Here is a 22500-nt window from a genome sequence, read left to right on the forward strand (position 1 = left end):
GCAAACAGTATGTAGTTAACAGTGCACAGTACCCTAGTGCACAGGACACAGGGTTGCAGTAGATAGGGCAGCCTGTGTCGTGTTTGTTTCTAACTTGGGCATAGCCCCAGGTACTCCAGAGCTGCCCTGTGAAAGGGGACAAGACAGAGGTGTCCTGTGAAGGCGGAGCTCAGCTGCACAGAGGGGGGAGGGGTGGGGCATGGGCCGGAAGGGGCGGGGCATACACAGGAAGGGGCAGGGCATACACAGGAAGGGGCAGGGCATACACAGGAAGGGGCAGGGCATACACAGGAAGGGGCAGGGCCTACCTGCTGACTGGCAGAGCTGTGCTGGGCCTTCAGGCTGGCCACCTCTGACTGCAGCTGCTTCAGCTGTTCCTCAGCCTAGAGACAGAACACAACACACGCTCAAACAAACATACACAACACACGCTCAAACAAACATACACGACACACTACACACGCTCAAACAAACATACACAACACACGCTCAAACAAACATACACGACACACTACACACGCTCAAACAAACATACACGACACACTACACACGCTCAAACAAACATACACAACACACAACACACACTGAAACAAACATACACAACACACGCTCAAACAACACACGTTCAAACAAACATACACAACACACGCTCAAACAAACATACACAACACACTACACACGCTCAAACAAACATACACAACACACTACACACGCTCAAACAAACATACACAACACACTACCCACGTTCAAACAAACATACACGACACACTACACACGCTCAAACAAACATACACAACACATTACACACGCTCAAACAAACATACACAACACACGCTCAAACAAACATACACGACGCACTACACACGCTCAAACAAACATACACAACACACGCTCAAACAAACATACACAACACACGCTCAAACAACACACGTTCAAACAAACATACACAACACACGCTCAAACAAACATACACAACACACTACACACGCTCAAACAAACATACACAACACACTACACACGCTCAAACAAACATACACAACACACTACCCACGTTCAAACAAACATACACGACACACTACACACGCTCAAACAAACATACACAACACATTACACACGCTCAAACAAACATACACAACACACGCTCAAACAAACATACACGACGCACTACACACGCTCAAACAAACATACACAACACACGCTCAAACAAACATACACGACACACTACACACGCTCAAACAAACATACACGACACACTACACACGCTCAAACAAACATACACAACACACTACCCACGCTGAAACAAACATATACAACACACGCTCAAACAAACATACACAACACACTATACACACTGAAACAAACATACACAACACACGCTCAAACAAACATACACGACACACGCTCAAACAAACATATATGACACACTACACACAGTCAAACAAACATACACAACACACTACCCACACTGAAACAAACATATACAACACACACTCAAACAAACATACACAACACACAACACACACAAACAAACATACACAACACACTACACACACTACACACACTCAAACATATACAACACACTATACACGCTCAAACAAACATACACAACATACTACACACAGTCAAACAAACATACACAACACACGCTCAAACAAACATACAAAACACACTACACACTCTCAAACAAACATACACAACACACTACACACACTACACACACTCAAACATATACAACACACTATACACGCTCAAACAAACATACACAACATACTACACACAGTCAAACAAACATACACAACACACGCTCAAACAAACATACAAAACACACTACACACGCTCAAACAAACATACACAACACACTATACACACTTAAACAAACATACACAACACACGCTCAAACAAACATACACAACACACTACACACGCTCAAACAAACATACACAACACACTACACACGCTCAAACAAACATACACAGCACACTACACACACTCAAACAAACATACACAGCACACTACACACACTCAAACAAACATACACAACACACTACACACACTCAAACAAACACAAATCACTACAAACGCTCATACAAACATGCACAAAAACAAAACGCTACACACATGCTCATACAAACATACACAACACACACTCAAACATATACAAAACACAACACACGGTCACATACAAACATATACAAAACAGTACAAACATACATTCACACAAACATAGACAAAACACCACACACACGAACATACACACAGACGCAAAATGCGCACGCACACACACACAGACACACACACACACACACACACACAGGAGTCAGAGAGGATACGGAGGAATTCAGGGACAGAGCCCTTGAGACACACAAAGGAGGAGAAGAAGAGGGAGGACAGAAGGCCATGAAAATAATGACTCTGCTTCAAAGCCGTGGAGACGGAGGTGCGGGGAGAGGGAGCGGGCCCTGCCCGAGGGGCCGCCGCACACGCCTGCGTTCGCACAGCCTCACGTCTCACCCGCACGGGCGCTCCGACTCACACCGCCACGCCAGACAGGCCCTCCTCCGCGCCGCTTGCGCCTGGCGGTCAGCGTTAGACGTGCAGGCGCGGGCGTGTCAGGACGAACGGCGTACTCGACTCCACCGATGAAGCAGAGGTGAAAGCGGACCCGGAAAAACAGGTGATTTCACAAAGACGCTTTAGAGCAGTGTGACCAACCCTGCTCCTGGAGATCTACCGTCCTGTAGGTTTTCACTCCAACCCTAACAAAGCACACCTCATTCAACAGCTAGAGCAGGGCTGCCCAACCCTGTTCCTGGAGATCTACTGTCCTGTAGGCTTACACTCCAACCCTAACAAAGCACATCTCATTCAACAGCTAGAGCAGGGCTGCCCAACCCTGCTCCTGGAGATCTACCGTCCTGTAGGTTTTCACTCCAACCCTAACAAAGCACACCTCATTCAACAGCTAGAGCAGGGCTGCCCCACCCTGCTCCTGGAGATCTACCTGTAGGTTTTCACTCTAACAAACGCGCCTCATTCAACAACTTCAGATCTCATTGAGCTGCTAATTAGTAGAATCAGGAGTGCCAAATTAGGGTTGAAGTGGAACCCTTCAGGACTGTAGATCTCCAGGAACCGGGCTGATTAGCACGGCTTTACAGAGAAACAGAAGGGCAAAAAGGAAAAAGGAAAACACCAGGCCACAAAATAGCAAATATATACAGTAAACAAAACGTCCAACTGTGGCGAGAAAAAACTAAATGGGAAGAAATGTGGAGAGGAACCCGGCTATAGAGGGGCAGCCCATCCTCCACTGGCCGGTAAGTGTGAAGGTAGGATGGAGAAAACAGTAATGTATAGATAAATATTCCACAGCAACTGTTTCTCTCCCTCTCTCTCTCCCTCCTCCCTCATCTGTTCATCTGCTCTGCAGTCCAATCATGTCTCACCACGGCAGTGTGGAGGAGCTGCAGCAGCCGAATTAAACTCCAGAGATACACACACACACACACACACGCACACGCACACGCACACACACACACACACACAAACACACACACTCACACACTCACACACACTCTCACACACACGCACACACACACGCACACTCACACGCACACGCACTCACACGCACGCACACGCACGCACACGCACACACACGCACACGCACACGCACACAAACACACACACACACTCACACACACTCTCTCTCACACACACACACACACACACACACACACACACACTCACACGCACACGCACACGCACACACACACTCACACTCACACACACTCATACACTCACACACACAGTGTGGAGGAGCTGCAGCAGCCGAATTAAACTCCAGAGATACACACACACTCACACACACACACACACACACGCACACTCACACTCACGCTCTCACACACACTCACACACACTCACACTCACACGCACACACACACACACACACACACTCACACGAACACACACTCACACACAAACACACCACAGCAGTCTGTCTGGAGGAACAGGAGCAGCACCAGAGATAGCACAGTCGCGCCTCAGTACCGCCAAGACTGAGACAAAGTCAACAGAGGTGACAGCAGAGAAAGATGGAGAAAGATGGAGGGAGGGAGGGAGAGAGAGATAGTGTGAAACAGTGAAATACAGATGGAGGGCAGAGAGGGGGAGAGAAAGATGGACAGAGTGAGAAAAGAGTGAGACAGTGACAGACAAAAAGAAAGAGAGGGGGGAGATAGAGTATGGAAAAAAGTGACCAAAAACATTATCAACATCCACCCTCAGTTACAAAATGAACTGACACTCACACACAAACAGCAATCACATACACGGAAAAGAACAACAATACCAGCTAATTTACCACAAACAGCAATCACACACACAAACAAGAACAACAATACCAGCTAATGCACAATCCAAACCCCCTCATTACAATCAAACTGATACGTGTGTGTGCGTGTGTGTGTGAGTGTATGTGTGTGTCTGTGTGTGTGTATGTGTGTGTGTGAGGAGAGGGGCTCTACTGTTTTTTGGGGTTTTTTGGAGGGGGGGGCATGGGGGTCCTACAGCAGCGGGGGTGGGGGGGGGGGGTTGAACAAGCGAATGAAGCGATTTGTTCTACATGTGGGAGTGGCAGACAGGCTGCGTCAATCTGGCAACCCGGCTGTGTTAACTGCAGCCGTAACCCCCCCTGTAACGGGGAGGCTGGGCGGATCGTACCCTGAGATGATTTTGTGACGTGTAGAAGACTTTGTTAAAGAAGCACGGCACTCGCAGGTGTACGAACGCAGTGTATCCACATTACCATTCAAAATGTTTATGTTTCTGAAAGAAACAGATCATTTTATTCGCCATGGTGGCATAAAATTGATCATGAAAAACATGCGTGCGTGTGTGTGTGTGTGTGTGTGTGTATAGGTATACTCTCAGCAGTGTGTGTATGTGTGTTGGTGTGTGTGTGTGTGTGTGTGTGTGTGTGAGTGTGTGTGTGTTGGTGTGTGTGTGTGTATAGGTATACTCTCAGCAGTGTGTGTATGTGTGTTGGTGTGTGTGTGTGTGTGTGTGTGTGTGAGTGTGTGTGTGTGTGTGTGTGAGTGTGTGTGTGTGTGTGTGAGTGTGTGTGTGTGTGTATAGGTATACTCTCAGCAGTGTGTGTATGTGTGTTGGTGTGTGTGTGTGTGTGAGTATGTGTGTGTGTGTGAGTGTGTATGTGTGTGTGTGTTGGTGTGTGTGTGAGTGTGTGTGTGTTGGTGTGTGTGTGAGTGTGTGTTGGTGTGAGTGAGTGTGTGTGTGAGTGTATGTGTGTGTGTGTATGTGTGTATAGGTATACTCTCAGCAGTGTGTGTATGTGTGTTGGTGTGTGTGTGTGTGTGTGTGTGTGTGTGTGAGTGTGTGTGTGTTGGTGTGTGTGTGTGTATAGGTATACTCTCAGCAGTGTGTGTATGTGTGTTGGTGTGTGTGTGTGTGTGTGAGTGTGTGTGTGTGTGTGTGTGTGAGTGTGTGTGTGTGTGTATAGGTATACTCTCAGCAGTGTGTGTATGTGTGTTGGTGTGTGTGTGTGTGTGAGTATGTGTGTGTGTGTGAGTGTGTATGTGTGTGTGTGTTGGTGTGTGTGTGAGTGTGTGTGTGTTGGTGTGTGTGTGAGTGTGTGTTGGTGTGAGTGAGTGTGTGTGTGAGTGTATGTGTGTGTGTGTGTGTGTATGTGTGTATAGGTATACTCTCAGCAGTGTGTGTATGTGTGTTGGTGTGTATGTGTGTGTGTGTGTGTGTGTGTATGTGTGTGTGTGTGTGTGTGTGTGTGTGAGTGTGTGTGTGTGTGTGTGTAGAGGTATACTCTCAGCAGTGTGTGTATGTGTGTTGGTGTGTGTGTGTGTGTGTGTGTGTGAGTATGTGTGTGTGTGTGAGTGTGTATGTGTGTGTGTGTTGGTGTGTGTGTGAGTGTGTGTGTGTTGGTGTGTGTGTTGGTGTGAGTGAGTGTGTGTGTGAGTGAGTGTGTGTGTGTGTGTGTGTGTGCGAGTGTGTGTGAGTGTGTGTGTGAGTGTGTGTGTGTGTGTGTGTAGGTGTACTCACTCTCTCCTCACAGAGTGTGAGTTGGGCCTGCGCCTCCTTCAGCTCCCTCTCCAGCTCCCCGCACCTCCTCCCTGTCTCCGCGGCGTCCTCGCTCCCCTGCTCCTGCTCCTGCAGAGCCGCCCGGAGGGAGCGCAGCTCCGCCGACAGCCTGGCCACCTGCAGGGGGCGACACCGAGCGGGCGGGGGGTCAGCCACCGTCCTCTCCTGAGCATCCCGCTACACTGAGACACAGGCGTCTAGCAGACACGGTGGCACCAGCGGTGAGTTTAACCGCAGCACGCTGAAGAGTAGCTGACTCAGCGGAGGAGGAGCGGTGAGTTTAACCGCAGCACGCAGAAGAGTAGCAGACTCAGCGGTGGCGGCAGCGGTGAGTTTAACCGCAGCACGCAGAAGAGTAGCAGGCTCAGCGGTGGCGGCAGCGGTGAGTTTAACCGCAGCGCGGCGACTCACCTCGGCATTCTGCTCCTGTTTACACGTCCTGAGGGCCTCATTCTCCGCCTCCACCTGCGCCAGCCGACCTTTGACCTCCGACAGCTGCAGGAGAGAGAGAGGGCCGTCAGCCCGGCGCGCGAGCGGGACCGAGAGCCGCCTGGAGGAGGACACCGCTCTCCCCTGAACCCGGTCCCCCGGCTCCCAGAGACGAGTCTGACCGCAGGGACTCCGAACAGAGCCACGGCTTCCCTGTGTGCGGTGACCTGCAGCACAGTCCCTCTCCCGCTTAACATACCTGGCTCAGGCAGTAAGAGCGGTCGTCTGGCAGTCGGAGGGTTGCCGGTTCGATCCCCCGCCCGGGCTGTGTCGAAGTGTCCCTGAGCAAGACACCTAACCCCCAAATGCTCCTGACGAGCTGGTCGGCGCCTTGCATGGCAGTCAATCGCCATTGGTGTGTGAGTGTGTGTGTGAATGGGTGAATGAGAAGCATCAATTGTACAGCGCTTTGGATAAAGGCGCTATATAAATGCCAACCATTTACCATTTACACACGGCAGAAACTCTAAAATAAGTATGCTAGTCTAAGCTATACTGAGACTGAAAAGCTAATTTCTGTAACATTTTTCTGCTAATTAAGAGAAAAATTTCACCAATCAGGTAAGACCCTCAACCCTCATTTCAAGGTGAGCTTGACCCATTTCAAAATTTGCCAATGGGCTTGCCAAAAGTGCCACTCGTCAAGCAAACAGTAACCTAACACAAAGTTAATGAGATCTGAATAAATAAGACCTTAAGTCTTATTACAGACATATTAGTAATAAGTGCAATTGAAACGGGAGATCAATTTCACCGAACGCCCCTCGGATGAGGGGCGTCTCGGCACGCTCTCCGGAGAGAGGCCTCCATAAGGCTCCTCTATCTCCGGAGAGGAACCGTCTGCAGGTCACCAGGAAGCTCTCACTCTTTCCACACCCAGCACGGAGGCCTCAGCCAAACGGGAAACGGTAAATGGTTGGCGTTTAAATCGTCAAAGGGGTTAAGGTAGGTGTCTTGCTCAGGGACACACCCAGGGCGGGGGATCGAACCGGCAACCCTCCGACCGCCAGACGACCGCTCTTACGTCCTGAGCCGACGTCACATCGCAGTGTTGCCCCTCAGTACAGAGCTACGGAGACGAGCCGGAGAAGCCGTTTCTCTGAGCGTCTCGCTGAGTGCAAAACATTGGCAGATGCCACGTTACAGACAGTGTGTGAAGAACATGCAGACGAGCTTCGTTACAGACAGTGTGTGAAGAACATGCAGACGAGCTTCGTTACAGACAGTGTGTGAAGAACATGCAGACGAGCTTCGTTACAGACAGTGTGTGAAGAACATGCAGACGAGCTTCGTTACAGACAGTGTGTGAAGAACATGCAGACGAGCTTCGTTACGGACAGTGTGTGAAGAACATGCAGACGAGCTTCGTTACGGACGTGACGCGTGAGGAGAACATGCAGATGAGCTTCGTTACGGACGTGACGCGTGAGGAGAACATGCAGATGAGCTTTGTTACGGACGTGACGCGTGAGGAGAACATGCAGATGAGCTTTGTTACGGACGTGACGCGTGAGGAGAACATGCGGATGATCTCCGAGGCGGTAATTTCCGCTGAAGCTCGGCGCGGGAGAGCGCCCCCTGCTGGGATCTGTGTGACCCGGCTGAACCCAGATCAGTCATTACTGACGCATTTCGTATGGAAATTACAGTCCCCCCCCCCCCCGGGCCCGCCCTCACCTCCATCGCGGCGAGACGCCCTCCCGCTAGCTCTGCCGAAATCCCGCGTCTCCCCCACCCCGCGCTTCCTGGGTCAGCCCGGCTGGGAGCGGGCCGAGAATCCGGCAGCCATTTTGAGGATCCCCGGACCAGCGAGAGCGCGGACGCGCTGCTCCGACAGCCAGGTTCCGGCTCGAGCAGGGAAGTCTGCTGCCGGGTGTCCTAGCAACAGGTGACCGAGTCGCTGCAGCGGCTGCCCATTGGCTGGCAGCTCTGGGCTCTGATTGGTGCGGCAGTCACCGGGAGAGGGTGGGGCGGCTCCTTTTTGGGTTTCCGCTCCGAAGCCCCGCGACTGACGTCTGGCGTGCCCCCCCCCCCCCTTGTCTGTCTGACTGTGTGTCTGTATGTCTGTATGACTGACAGGCAGAGCAGTTTTGGTAAACGCAGACACAAACACAGGCTCTGACTCACACCCGCCCCCCAGTGAAACGAGGGGGGTTTCCAGACAGAAAAGAGGAAGACGGACCTCAGCACCACCTGTCCCTGTACCCCGCCCCCCTTCCACCCAGCTGCTCATCACATCCCCGCCGTGACAGAGGCGGGGGCGACGGTCAGGTGGGAGATAACACACCCCCCCCCCTGAGAGAGCCCGCGGCGTGGGCAGGACCCCCGCTCCGTCTCGGCTGGAGGTCCGGGTTCTTCGTTACGAAGCCGCCTAATTACAGTCGCGGCCCCGCCGGATCGTCTGACACGTCTCCTAATCACCCCCCGGACAACGCCGAGGAGGCGTCGAGCCACCTTCCACACGGCGGTTACGCGCGATTTATTCACATGTATTCACCAGCGACGCGCACACCTTCAACGCCCCGCGTACACGCCAGGGCTATCAGGGTCAGACCAGCCCCCGCGACCGGGCCGGAGTTCACCCAATATTACACCTCCCTTTCACCCAGAACCACATCTGAGCCCGTCAACGATTCTTACACAATACCCGGGCCCACTTACCCATTTAGCAAAGCTTAACACGCACCGAATTAATCCTAAACTACTGTTCGTAGTGCAAACTTTCGATTTATTTTTATTTCTTTTGATCTCTTGACCTTGTAACTCTTACAAGTCTTTCCCCTCAAGTGTGCCACCAAGATATAAATATAGATATGAATAAAGTGTTGGTTGAGATATTGAATGATAGATAGACAGATAGCTTGGTGGTATTCCTCATCGGCATAGCATCGGTAGCTCTGAGTACAAGTCTAACCAAGCAAATAAACAACGAAGACACATACTCAGTCACCACAGCAACCCGGGGTGCCCGTGAATGGAAACGGACTGGAGGAAAGAGGTAGGCCCGAAAAGCCTGGGACTGGCAGTAGGCGGCCTACCTGGACTCGGAGCTCCCGGGCCTGGCTCTGCGCGGCGGAGAGGTCCCTGTGCAGCTGCTGGGAGCGGCCGTGCCCACGCTGGAGCTCCTGCTGGCTCTCCTGCAGCTCTCTGTGCAGCTGGGAGATCCGCTGCTCCTGGGCGTCCAGCTATCGAACCGTGGGAGGAGGAGGAGGAGGAGGAGGAGGAGGAGGAGGAGGAGAGGAGGAAAATCAATCCGCTGTAAAGATCCACTCGCCTGGCGTGGGGGGGGGGGGGGGCGCAGGGCGCGTTGTGATGCCAGTATCCCAAGCTCTAAACCACACCACCAACCGCCGGCCGTCTCGACGTTCAGCCCAACGGGACCGAAGAAAACTCCCCACTTTCTGACAAAGTAACGGTCAAAAATACTCTCAGCTACGGCGACACCCAAGAGAAAAACAAACAAAAAACACTGCAGCTGTACTCCCCAGATTGTGTCAAGCGCACGCGTCAGTGTTCTCGACCCGCTGGTCCGTAGGACCGGACCGCCACAGGAAAGGAAATGTTCAACGTGTGACACATTAACAGACAGCACATGGGGAATCCTCCTAAAGCCAGCGTTATTTAAACATTTTCCGCTTCCCAAAAACACAACCTTTCAACTTTTGAGCAGCAAAGTAACTCGCACCTGACGGCCAAAAGAGGAATTTGCTCCGATGACGTTCAGATTTCCACCACGCGGCCACACACACACACACACACACACCGGTGCATTAATACATAATCAACTAATTAACATGACGATGCGTTCGCCTCAAAATCCCTCCAGAGAGCCACAGGAAGAGAGAGGAGAGAGGGAGAGAGAGAGAGAGAGAGAGCAGGAGAGAGAAAAGATAACAGAGAGGAAGGGACAGACACAGAAAAGGAGGGATGCGGAGAGGAGAGACACAGAGATGGACAGATGGAAAGAAAAGAGGAAAGGAAGGAGAGAACGAGGAACTGAAAGAGTGGGGAGAGACGGACGGCGTGTTTCTCGGCGTGTTGCGGTACGTGTTTCTCGGCGTGTTGCGGCGTGTGTTTCACAGAGTCGCCACAGAGGCCCCGGACATATGCAGCAAGGGTCCCGTCCCGAAATTAATCCCATCCGGAGCGGGAAGAAGAGGAAGAGGACTGGGGAAGGACGAGCCGAACGGTCCCTCTCCGTCCCCCGACCGCCCCTGCGCCCCCCCCCCTCCTCCTGACCGCACTCCATCGACAAGCACCGCCATCGCTGAGCGTCCTTCCAGGCTTCGGCAAAAACTCCCCACTTCTTCACGGACCGGACGGAGTGATTATACACCACAGGCTTAACGGTCTCCGAAAAAACAACAACAACAAAAAGACCAAAAAATAAATGAAAGGCGTTGAGTTTAGCGGGAGATCGCACACTCTTCTGTGAGTGATTCGCGGCGATAACCCTGCTGTTTCTCTCTCTTTCTCTCTCTCTCTCTCTCTCTCCCTCTGCCCCTATTCCCCCTCCTAAACTGATCAATACTTCATTTAAATCATGACATTAGCACAGCACAACGGCGGAATGGAAGCGTGGAAACCCAAAGCCTCTCTTATGTTAACCGCCGGAGAACGACCGCTTTCATTCACGGACGAGCGCAACGATGGAGGGAAAAATACGCAACGAAACGTGCAGATAGAAACACCGACAACAAAACGTAGGCAAATTTTCTGCGTAGCGTTGTCTTTTTTTTTTTTTTCTTCGTCTTTTTCTAGGCTTCCCAACGCCAGGATGATCAATATTTCATTTAAATCCCATCCCAGACGGGTAATCGCAACATCTGGCAGCTGGGAACAAAGCGCTGGCGTTTTTAATGATCGTCCGGCGAATTCGCCAACGGAAGGAAAGCAATAATTACAAAGAAATTTTGTTTTTTGTTTTTTTTGTTTGTATTTTTGTAATTTCGGGCAACAGATTGTCTCTTGGTTAAACTCCCTCGGAGTAACGGCGTGATGTAAACGCACCCTCACACATACCTCTGCGGTCGAGCGTCAAAATTAAAACGATCAATAACCGTGAGCGAACGCAGATCGACACCATCATACAGGTCTGATTCTGACGGGGGTGATGAGCAATGAGATATGGGGATGGGGGGGGGGGGATTTCCCTGTCCGGTTGGAATTCGGGGGGGTTCCCGATGCCGGAGGGTATTCCCGGGAATTTTACCTGGGCGCTCTGGGAATCCCGGGCCTGGTGGGACTGGAGCACGTCCTGCCGAAGTTTCTGGATGGTTCCGTCGCGCCGGGACAGCTGGGTCCAGGTCCGGAAGAATCCCGAAAGTCAGCGGAGGTTGGAGGGGGAGTTTGGAGGGAATGGGCACAGGGGGGGGGAGAGGGGGAGCGAAAAGAAGACAGAAGCAGCCTGAATTAAAACACACAAGATGGCGGATGGGGGGTGGGGGGGGTGGGGGGGGGTGTATCGCCACGGGAACACTGAGCGGCCAACCGCCAGCGTTGCCCAGCGAATGAGCCGTGAGACAGGGATTAGATCAAAGCTATTGATCCGGAGGTTTGTCTCTCCTCTGTCGCCCCCCCCCCCCCCCCCCGGCAGGCCTGTGACAGCTGCACTGGCACTGAGGGAGGGGGTCGTGTCCCGTCCCCCCCCCTAACCACCGCCAGGCCCTCTGGGCTGAGGCAGGGACCGGACATTAGCATGGCGCCTCAGGTATTGATCGCCCTGCTAAGCACCCTGGTCTCCATGCACACACACCTCCCCCACGCACACATCCAAACGGCTGATCAGCTTTCCCAATCAGAAAGACAACGAATCGTCTGCTTTCTCTTCTTAAAATAAGAAGAAAGGCTGCAAATGATAAACAAGATAATAGATCCATATGTTATGTTCTGAGAAAACGATATACTTTAAGATACATATACTGTATATTTCATTGATATAATTCTTCCTGAAAAGCAAACGTGTCAACACTATTGGCACTCCTAACGATTATAAAAAATAAAAAATAAAAAATCTAACAAAGGAAGGGAATCTTTGGCAGAAAATCTGGTTGTTTCTGCTAGGAAGCTGAGTCTTGGTCGTACGAGATGACAGATCTGAATTTCAGCTTTGATTTCCTGGTATCTTTTGTCTAGATTTGTTGAAAAACTTAGAAAACATCACCTTTTGTATCAGACCACCCCATTTTTAGGCGAGCAAAAGTATTCGAACATGTGACTGACAGGTGTTTCTTGTTACCCAGACACAGTCAGGTCCAGAATTATTGGCACCCTTGATGAAAATGAACAAAAAAGGCTAAAGAAAAGAAATAATACCTTTACTAAGATATATTGCAATTTTCCAACATAATATTTTACTTTATTAATGATTCAATGGAATCGACCAAAATTACACATTTTTAAAATGATACATTTCTTTCCAAAAATTATTTTTTTATTTTTTTGTACCCATTACCTGACTAGGTCAACAAGCATCTGTCTCTTTTGATTTGACAGTTCTTTGACATTCCCCATGGCGAGGATGAGAAAGGGATTTTACATGTGCTTTACCTCATTTTTATACCCTAGGGAAACAGGAAGTGATGGAAGGCCACAATACAGTTCCTTAAGACTGAGATTAACTTAAATAAGCGAAGTTTACTGCAGATTTAACTTTGTTTGGTTTTATATAAAATAATCTTTAAGGGTGCCAATAATTTTGACACCTACATTAAAAAAATAAAAAATAAAAATTAGAATAATTGTATTGGGATAAAAGCATATAGATTTTCCATATGTTTGGACAAGAAATATAGCTCATTATCTGTGTTGTTTATTTTATACAGCCGTTTTTTGCTCATTTTCATCAAGGGTGCCAATAATTCTGTATGTCCTGTTAGATTGACTGGTTAAACAATAAATAGTTCTGAATGTCTACTCTTGGTTTTAGCCTTTGGTTTTGCCTGTTAAGATTGCATTTGTTTTAGAAAAGATAAACCAACATGAAGACCAGAAAGCTTTTTGGGAGAAAAGCAACCCATTTTGAAACTTAGAAAAGAGCATTGGGGATAGCTTGTACAACAAATTGGAATGTTCTGCAAAAGAAAGAAACCGCTGGCGTACTGAGCAACAGACATCGTCCAGGTTGACCCAGAAAAACAACAGCAGTTGATGACAGAAACATTGTGAGAGCTGTGGAGAAAAACCCCAAAACATCAGTCAGTGACATCACAAACAATCTCCACAGGGCAGTCAGTGACATCACAAACAATCTCCATAGGGCAGTCAGTGACATCACAAACAATCTCCACAGGGCAGTCAGTGACATCACAAACAATCTCCACAGGGCAGGGGTGAAGGTTTCTCAATCAACCGTTCAAAGAAGACTTAGAGAGCAGCAATATAGAGGCTATAGCACAAGATGCGAACCACTCATCAATAGTAAGAATCGGAAGGCCAGATTACAATTTGCAAAGTACAGAGATGAGCCACAAAGGTTCTGGAACAAAGTTTTATGGACTGATGTCCAACTTAGAAAGAAATGCGTCCAAACTAATTGGGAGGAGCTATTGCAGCAAGACAATGAGCCAAAACACACTGCCAACACAACAAAGGACTTCATTAGGGGGGAAAATGGAAGGTTTTATATTGGCCAAGTCAATCACCAGACCATAACCCAACTGAGTGTGCATTTCACCTCCTGAAGAGGAGTTGGAAGGGAAAAAAACCCAAAACAACAACACTTGAAAGAGGCTGCAGCAAAAGCCTGGAAAAGCATCACAAAATAAGAATGTTTGGTGATGTCAATGGGTCACAGGCATGATGCAGTTACTGCAAGCAAGGGATATGCTGCCAAATATTAAGTGTTATCAACTTTCATTTACTTAAATACTTATCTGTTCCAATACGTTTGCTCAGCTAAACAGTTTCGGTGTCCACACCAATGGAAATGTGCCACAGTTATCTAATGAGCTCATTTTCATCTGTAGTCCCTAACCTGCAGGTCTGTGGACTGTGGGAGGAAACCGGAGTACCCGGAGGAACCCTACACGAACACGGGGAGAACAAACTCCACCCAGAGAAGCCCAGGCGGGGGTGGGGGTGCACGTAAGGGCTGGAAGGGTGGGGGGGGGGGGGGTGTCCCGTACCTCAGACTTCAGTAGCTCTGTCCCCCTCAGTCCTATGGGGTGAAGAGGGGGTACACCTGACCAGGGCTGGCCCGCACTCACCTGTAAAAACAACAACAACACAGTGGAGCTCAGACAATCGCACGTTCAAATTCTCATCATAAATTTTGCCTAATTTCGCCCAGACGAGCGTGCCACGTTGGATTCGACAAATGCACCTTCGTTCTCGGGAAAACACGGTAATATGGCGGAAAACATCTGAGGGCGAGAAATAAGCCATGCCGTTCCGGAATCTTGATTCATATTTGAACGCCTCGTTTGACAGTTTGATCCGAGTTGGGAGAGCGGCGCTGACGTGCACTCCAGGGCTCTTATTTAGTGACAGGTCAGGTCATGTTGTTCCTATGTAAGGAAAAATTTGAAATAAGAGAAAATTGGGGGAATGCAAGTTATCTTAAATCACTTGTTTTAAGAACATATCTTTAAGAACTTCATATCAGTGGTTCTTGAATGAGGCCCAATGCCTTTCAACGATTATTTACGATGCACCCACAATCCAGCACTTTGATTGGTTACACAGCACTCAACTCACACGACAGCAGCTAACACGAAGATCCCCAACACTGCTCCTTCCAATAAGGGCTCCGTTTAATACAGGGCTGCCCAATCCTGTTCCTGGAGATCTACATCCTGTAGGTTCTCATTTCAATCCTAATTCGGCACACCTGATTCTACTAATTAGCAGCTCAACAAGATCTCAATGAGGTGCGCTTTGTTAGGGTTGGAGTGAAAACCTACAGGGCGGTGGATCTCCAGGAACAGGGTTGGGCAGCCCAGGTTTAATATGTACACCACAGATACCAGGGTTGGTGTTGGGTGCAGGTTTGTTGTTTTAGCCCAGCAGACGCCCGATTGTACTCATCAGGACCGAAGACCATGATTAGTTATTCAGTTCTGTCAGGAGTCCTAGTGCAGGCCTAAAACAAAAACCTGCACCCACACCAGCCCTTTTCGGGTAAGACCGGACACCCCAGACACACTCTGTGTGCTTTGGTGACACACCAGTACACTTTCCCGGCCTATGAAGCAAACCGGAAACCAGCACAGAACTCACAGGTGGGAGAGAGGGAGCAAGAGAGGATAAGCGATAGAGGAAGGAAAAAAAACCCCTAAAAAAACAGACCAAAACATCTCTAGGACCCCCCCCCCCCCAAGTAATCAGGTAAATGAAACGCCCCCCCACTGGGTGAATCTTTGGTGAGGAGGGGCCCGCATCTCCATGCCTTCTGTTTCAGACCCACTGCAGTGTCCAGAGACCTTTAACCCGGCTCAAAACATCTCTCAGGCCTCACACCACTACGCTGCGAAAAGCGCGGCTCTGCCCAGCCGCTAAGTACGTACGTGTACCGTGGACTGTGTTCAGACACCCCACACACTCAATTGTTCAGAGATGTTTCTCGGCACAGACGGCCTGAATGTTCGCAGTCTGTCTCCCTCGCGCATCGTAATGAGCCTGAATTCTCCGGAGGGAAGCCGTGCATGCGTTATTCATCGCCCCGGCGTTTGATTTGACGAAAACAGAGCAAAATAATCCCAACACCGCGGATTCACTGGCATACACCTGCCGGGACCGTGGCATAGCCCGGATTCAAACCAGCACGCCCTGAGCTACTGACCGAGCTACACCGGGAGAACAATTTCAAAGCGCAGAACCGTGCCTTATGACCGGCACTATCACAAATATATCATTAGTCTACGGCTGCAGCCGGTCCATCACGACCCTCGCACGTCACACACACACACACACGCATTGCTCAAGACAAAACAACAGGACCACGGCCCCGCCCGCCTCTCCGAGTCCTCGCTCAGGAGCCGGACGTGGATCCATCCCATATTAATACACCGTGAGTATATATTAACCGTGCCTTTCTAACTAAAAGGCAATTACGTCCAGCAGAAGCCCCGATAAGATCTGCTGGGACGGCCGCCGCCCGCCCCCGGCTCCTGTTTGTTTGCCTTTCTTAATGCGTCTCTCCCCCCAGCACTCGGCTCGCTGGAAGATTAATTGCGGTATATCTCCAGAGAGAGAGAAAGAGAAAGAGAGACGGAGAGAGAGAGAGAGAGAGAGAGAGATGAGATAACGGAACAGAGCAGAGTGCCCCGCCATCGCTGATTCCAGACAGCTTCAAAGAGCTCAGCCGCAGACGGACACCTTTAATATTTGGACTTTTCGCGTCACTCTGCAGCTAAGTCCCTAGCAACCCCCATAGCAACGCACTCCGGCATCAACGTGAAATGCATGGCAAGTTCTTCCCTGGCTGAGAGGGGGGGGGGGGGGGCTGTGGCACAAAGAACAGGATTAGACTGCAGGTAAGAAGCAGAGAATCAGCAACGAGGAACGTGAAAATGAGCGCAGCAGTTACAATACTGCGTGTGTGTGTGTGTGTGTGTGTGTGTGTGTGTACAAGCCTGTGGTTGTGTGTGTGTGTGTGTCAGATCATCAACAGTGCCCAGGGTGTGAGAGGAAACTCAAAACACAAAGCAATTAAAAAAGCATTACGTAGATACATTTCAATAATAAGGTGCTCATGAAACCCCTCCCTTTGTGGAAATGGGTTTTGCACAGACAAAATGTCCGCCTGCTAGTGTACGTGGAGACCGCAAACAGCAGAGAGACAACAGATGTCACCGGCCACACCCGGCCAACTGCCTGCCCCCCCCCTTACGAAAGATTTCTTGTGCTCTTGTGCCCAGGTAGTGAGGTCAGACTGAGCCACTTTCATTGGGGGGGGGGGGGGTTTCCATGTCAACAGGAATTCTGATGAGTCGGACCAAAGCTGGTTAAGATGGCCAAGGGAGGGGCCACGCCCACAGTGCTGCCCCTCCACACAGGTGACAGGTGACCTGGACAGGACAGACACTCAAAATGGCAGTGAAGTGAAGTGCCAGCAGCACAGCTCTGTCAGTATAGAGGCAGCTTATAGTTAAAATACATCGCCTAGCTTAATCTCCCACTGAACGTGTTTCTGACCTGCCTCCTACAACACACACACACACACACACATCCTCTCCTGCACACAGTCCTGCAGTAACCCCAAACCACACACACACACACACACACACACAGCCTCTCCCGCACACAGTCCTGCAGTAACCCCAAACCACACACACACACACACACACACACACAGCCTCTCCCGCACACAGCCCAGCAGTACCCCACACGAGACACGCTTCAGCCCACCAGAGTGTGGGAGGAGAGGCGTGGGGCAGCTCACAATGTGACCGATTCACTCCATTTTAGTTCGAGAGAAAACGAAAACATGCGAACTGAACGCAGGTAACCGCTGAACACTCTGTGGGACAGAAAAGAGCGGTGACTGAATTTGGCGTGAGCAGACCATAGCAACACGGCAGAGCGATTAAGAGACCTTAAATTATTAATTCATCGAGCGCTTACCTGAGGTGACACACAGTGTCTAGTGTGCTTGTACGTTAGGATACCTGGAGTGTTTTAACTGTTTTATTACCCATGATGCCACACTGCATGGTGGGGCACTGTTCTGAAAACAATGCAAATGTAAGTCCTTCTACTGTCCATAGCAGAAGCATACATTTGTCAGAGTAATCCTTTGTGCCAAGACGCAACAGAACATCCTGCATGTGTTAGCAAATCACCGAGGAGCCTCCATCCTCCGGTATGAGACATTCTATAGACATTATACACTCAGTGAGCACTTTATTAGGAATTTATTAGACTTATTTTTTAGACTTAAGTCTTCTCCTGCAGTATCCACTTTGGGTTATGACGCGTTGTGTGTTCAGAGATGCTCTTCTGCGTACCACTGATGTAATGTGTGGTTATTTGCATTACTGTTACTTTGTACTTTGTCCCCCATCACCTCCCAGTAGGGTAACCTAATTACTCCCAGAACTTTAAACGTTTCTTTAAAAAACTTTTTTAAAGGCAGCGTGGGTCAAGTTAACATCAGGGCTGGGTTCTCGCTTCTCGACAAGGATCTGGACCCGTCTGCGACCTGATTGGGGGACGTCTGGAGCCAATCGGATCAGCAATCTGGATGCTACTCATTCTGAGTAGCCCTCCCATTAAAAGCGTCGCCGACTCGGAGTCCGTGCGGCTAATCTAATGACCTGCTGTTCGTCTGTCCGCTCTAATCAAGTTTAATGATTAACGAGCATGAAGACAGCCAGGTCACGCACATCTCCTCGTTAATTAGGACACGGTGGACTCCAGCCACACAATTCCCACTCGTCGGGTGCGACCGCGTGGACCGGGAATGCTACGGGGAATTCCGTGTCTCAGGCCTGCTCCGGTCTCCGATGGGGGAACTGAACTGAACTGGGATTAGTCGCTGGATGGGGATTTGGGGCAATATTTGCTACGTGGAGCATAAAACAATAATCTAAACACCATACCTGAAGAAGAAGAGCATGCAATTTATAAATGCAACTGAACAGACTTTCACTATAAATCTGAGTGAGTCCAATCAGGAGAATCTCAGACAAAGCACTATAACTATAACTGCACCTCAGACACACACACACACACACACACACACACACACACACAGATAGGCACGCAGGCGCATGCACACACACAAAGACAGACACACATACACACACACACACACACAGTCAGTCAGTCAGTCAGACAGACGGACAGACGCTCTCCCAGGATAAGGATGTGTTCTAGCGTCCTGGTGACATAAATGTATTTGCATCTCCAGACAGAATGTCTCTGAACTCTACACACTGCCCACCCAGAGCAGTCTCATTATCAACACGTACGTCCAGTATAATAAATAAAAACCCCTGAACCTGCAGCCCCCTACACAGGGCGAGGCAGAGCCAGCGGGCCGGACTGGGTAAAACGCTGTGAGCACGACGTGTCCAGCAATAAACATTACATGTGATCTGTGTTCATGCGTGTGTGTGAGTGTGTGTGTGTGTGTGCGTGAGTGTGTGTGTGCGTGAGTGTGTGTGTGTGACTGTGTGTGAGTGTGTGTGTATGCGTGAGTGTGTGTGTGTGTGTGAGTGTGTGTGAGTGTGTGTGAGTGTGTGTGTGTGTGTGTGTGTGCGTGTGTGTGTGTGTGTGTGAGTGTGTGTGTGTGAGTGTGTGTGCGTGAGTGTGTGTGTGTGTGTGTGTGTGTGTGTGTGAGTGTGTGTGAGTGTGTGTGTGTGTGTGTGTGTGAGAGAGTGTGTGTGTGTGTGTGTGTGTGTGAGTGTGTGTGAGTGTGTGTGTGTGAGTGTGTGTGTGTGAGTGTGTGTGAGTGTGTGTGTGTGAGTGTGTGTGAGTGTGTGTGTGTGTGTGGGATGGGGGAACGGAGAGACTGCTCAGGGAAAAACAGCTTTACAGAAAGCCATTAATTAGCGACTCAGACTCAGACTCCCTCACTCATTTAGGGGGGAGAGAGAGAGAGGGAGAGGGAAAGAAAGAGAGAAAGAGAGAGAAAGAGGGAGAAAGAGAGAGAGGGAGGGAGGGAGAAAGAGGGAGAAAGAGAGAGAGAGAGAGAGAGAGGGAAATCTGTTCTGGTGAAGGGGAGAGTAATCAGCTCCTTCCCGCTCTCGGGTTTCTCCGCTGTGCCGTTCCCAAATCCAATTTCTCCCGTGTCATCTCTGCGCGCCTTTTATTGCGCGGGACGCGGCGCTTGATTATCTCCCGCTCTCCGGAACTTTCCGCAGCGGCGCGCTGCAATGTATTAAATTAAATGAGGTGCCTGCCAAACGCGGGTCCCAGGCCACTGCCTCTTAGATAAACCCCCCTCACCCCCCCCCTCCGGTCTCCCCACACACTCCCCGTGTGAGTAATAAAGGGACCCCCCCTCCCGGCCCCCCCCAAACCTCCGCCCGGCTGCAGTGCTGCATTACAGCCCGGGCACTGCGATCCGGCCTCGCCCCAAACCTCAGGGTGACCAGACGCCGTAACCTCCGGCCTGCTGGGTCCCCCAGGGCCTCTTACACCGCACAACAACTGTCCCGCTTCACAGGCTGGAAAAGGGCTGGTCAAATCTCTACGACAAACAATGTGCTATTTTTGTGCAAAAATAAATAAATAAAGTCAGTCTCTCACTTTCTCTCTCTCTCTCTCTGTGATTCTCTCGTTCCCTCTTTCTACCCGTCTCTCTCTCTCACCGCCGTTCTCTCTCTTTCCTGTTCTTTCTCCACCCCCCCAACCCCATCCCAGCCCTTCTCTTCTCCTCTCTCCCTCTCTCTCTCTTTCTTTCACCCTCTCACTCTCTCTCTCTCTCTCTCTCTCCCTCTGTGTTTCGCTCCCTCGTTCTCAGCCGCTGCAGCTGAAAATGAGTTGAACTGCTTCTCCGGGCCGCCTACACAAACAGCAGTCACTGTAAATAAGGAGAAAAGGGAAGAAGAGGGGAAAAAAAAAACCTGCAAGAAAACAGAAGTAGTTCTCGTGGCGTGAAATAAGAGTCAGAGACTGCCAGGGCTGGTGCTCAGTCTCCATTAGCCCCCACCCCCCCCCATCCCTCCCCATCCCTCCTGAATCTTTGTGCTGCTTCTGAAGCTCGCGTGGGGGGGGGGGGGGCTTCAGCACCTTATCTTAAACAGGCAGGCGAGACGAGGGTTTTAAACTGAGAGGGAGGGAGGGTACGTGATAAATCATAGATGAACCGGGCTGTTAACACAGTCCCACCATTCAAGCGCACAAATACTGCCCGGTGTCAACGCCCCTCCCTCATGCAATATTGATGCAATGCATAATTACACCACTGCGCAAGAGAGCCCTGCACTGTGTGTGTGTGTGTGTGTGTCAGTGTGTGTGTGTGTGTGTGTGTGTCAGTGTGAGTGTGTGTGTGTGTGTCAGTGTGAGTGTGTATCTGTAGGTCAGTGAAGCGTGTGTGTGTGTGTGTGTGTGTGTGTGTGTGTGTGTGAGTCTGTTTGTGTGTGTGTGTGTGTGTCAGTGTGTGTGTGTGTGTCAGTGTGAGTGTGTATCTGTAGGTCAGTGAAGCGTGTGTGTGTGTGTGTGTGTGTGTCAGCGTGTGTGTGTGTGTGTGTGTGTGTGTGTGTCAGCGTGTGTGTGTGTGTGTGTGAGTCTGTTTGTGTGTGTGTGTGTGTGTGTCAGTGTGTGTGTGTGTGTCAGTGTGAGTGTGTATCTGTAGGTCAGTGAAGCGTGTGTGTGTGCATGCTTGTTCATACAGAGTCTGTGAATAGGCCAAGTGTGTGCTCATGTTTTAAGCGCCTGTGTTAGTGCATTCTGCGTATGAACTTGAGTTTGAGGATATGAGGTTCAGTAGTCGCTCTGTCCATCGTACGTGCCTGCACATGTGTTTGTGTGTCTGGGGGTATAATTGGATTATAGTCTGTATAGAGTAAGCGAGTATGCATTTATATAAACCCAAAGAATATCAGCTCACGTTGTTCTGCGTGTATGCGTGCATGTGTGTGTGTCTGTGTGTGCGTGCGTGTGTGTATAGGTCAGTGGTGTGTGTGTGTGTGTGTGTATGTGTAGGTCAGTGAAGTGTGTGTGTGTGTGTGTGTGTGTGTGTGGATGTATAGGTCAGTGAAGTGTGTGTGTGTGTATAGGTCAGTGAAATGTATGTGTGTGTGTGTGTGTGTGTGTGTATGTGTGTGTGTGTGTGTATAGGTCAGTGAAATGTATGTGTATGTGTGTGTGTGTATGTGTGGATGTATAGGTCAGTGAAGTGTGTGTGTGTGTATAGGTCAGTGAAATGTATGTGTGTGTGTGTGTGTATAGGTCAGTGAAATGTGTGTGTGTGTGTGTGTGTGTGTGTGTGTGCGCAGCAGGGGGGTATGT

General features: G+C 50.0%; 1 protein-coding gene across 1 annotated transcript in view; it reads right to left on the reverse strand.

Moving 5' to 3' along the window:
• LOC133130488 (trichohyalin-like) overlaps positions 1-22500 on the reverse strand; it is a 135367-nt gene that overhangs the window by 41894 nt on the left and 70973 nt on the right. Inside the window, exons 9-14 of the mRNA XM_061245108.1 lie at positions 14727-14807; positions 11813-11896; positions 9639-9785; positions 6523-6606; positions 6073-6228; positions 309-383 (exon numbers count right to left, since the gene is read on the reverse strand). Coding sequence (XP_061101092.1) covers positions 309-383; positions 6073-6228; positions 6523-6606; positions 9639-9785; positions 11813-11896; positions 14727-14807 — 627 coding nt within the window. The remainder of the gene's footprint in view (positions 1-308; positions 384-6072; positions 6229-6522; positions 6607-9638; positions 9786-11812; positions 11897-14726; positions 14808-22500) is intronic.

The sequence above is a fragment of the Conger conger genome, chromosome 6 (assembly GCF_963514075.1).
Source record: "Conger conger chromosome 6, fConCon1.1, whole genome shotgun sequence".
NCBI lineage: Eukaryota > Metazoa > Chordata > Actinopteri > Anguilliformes > Congridae > Conger > Conger conger.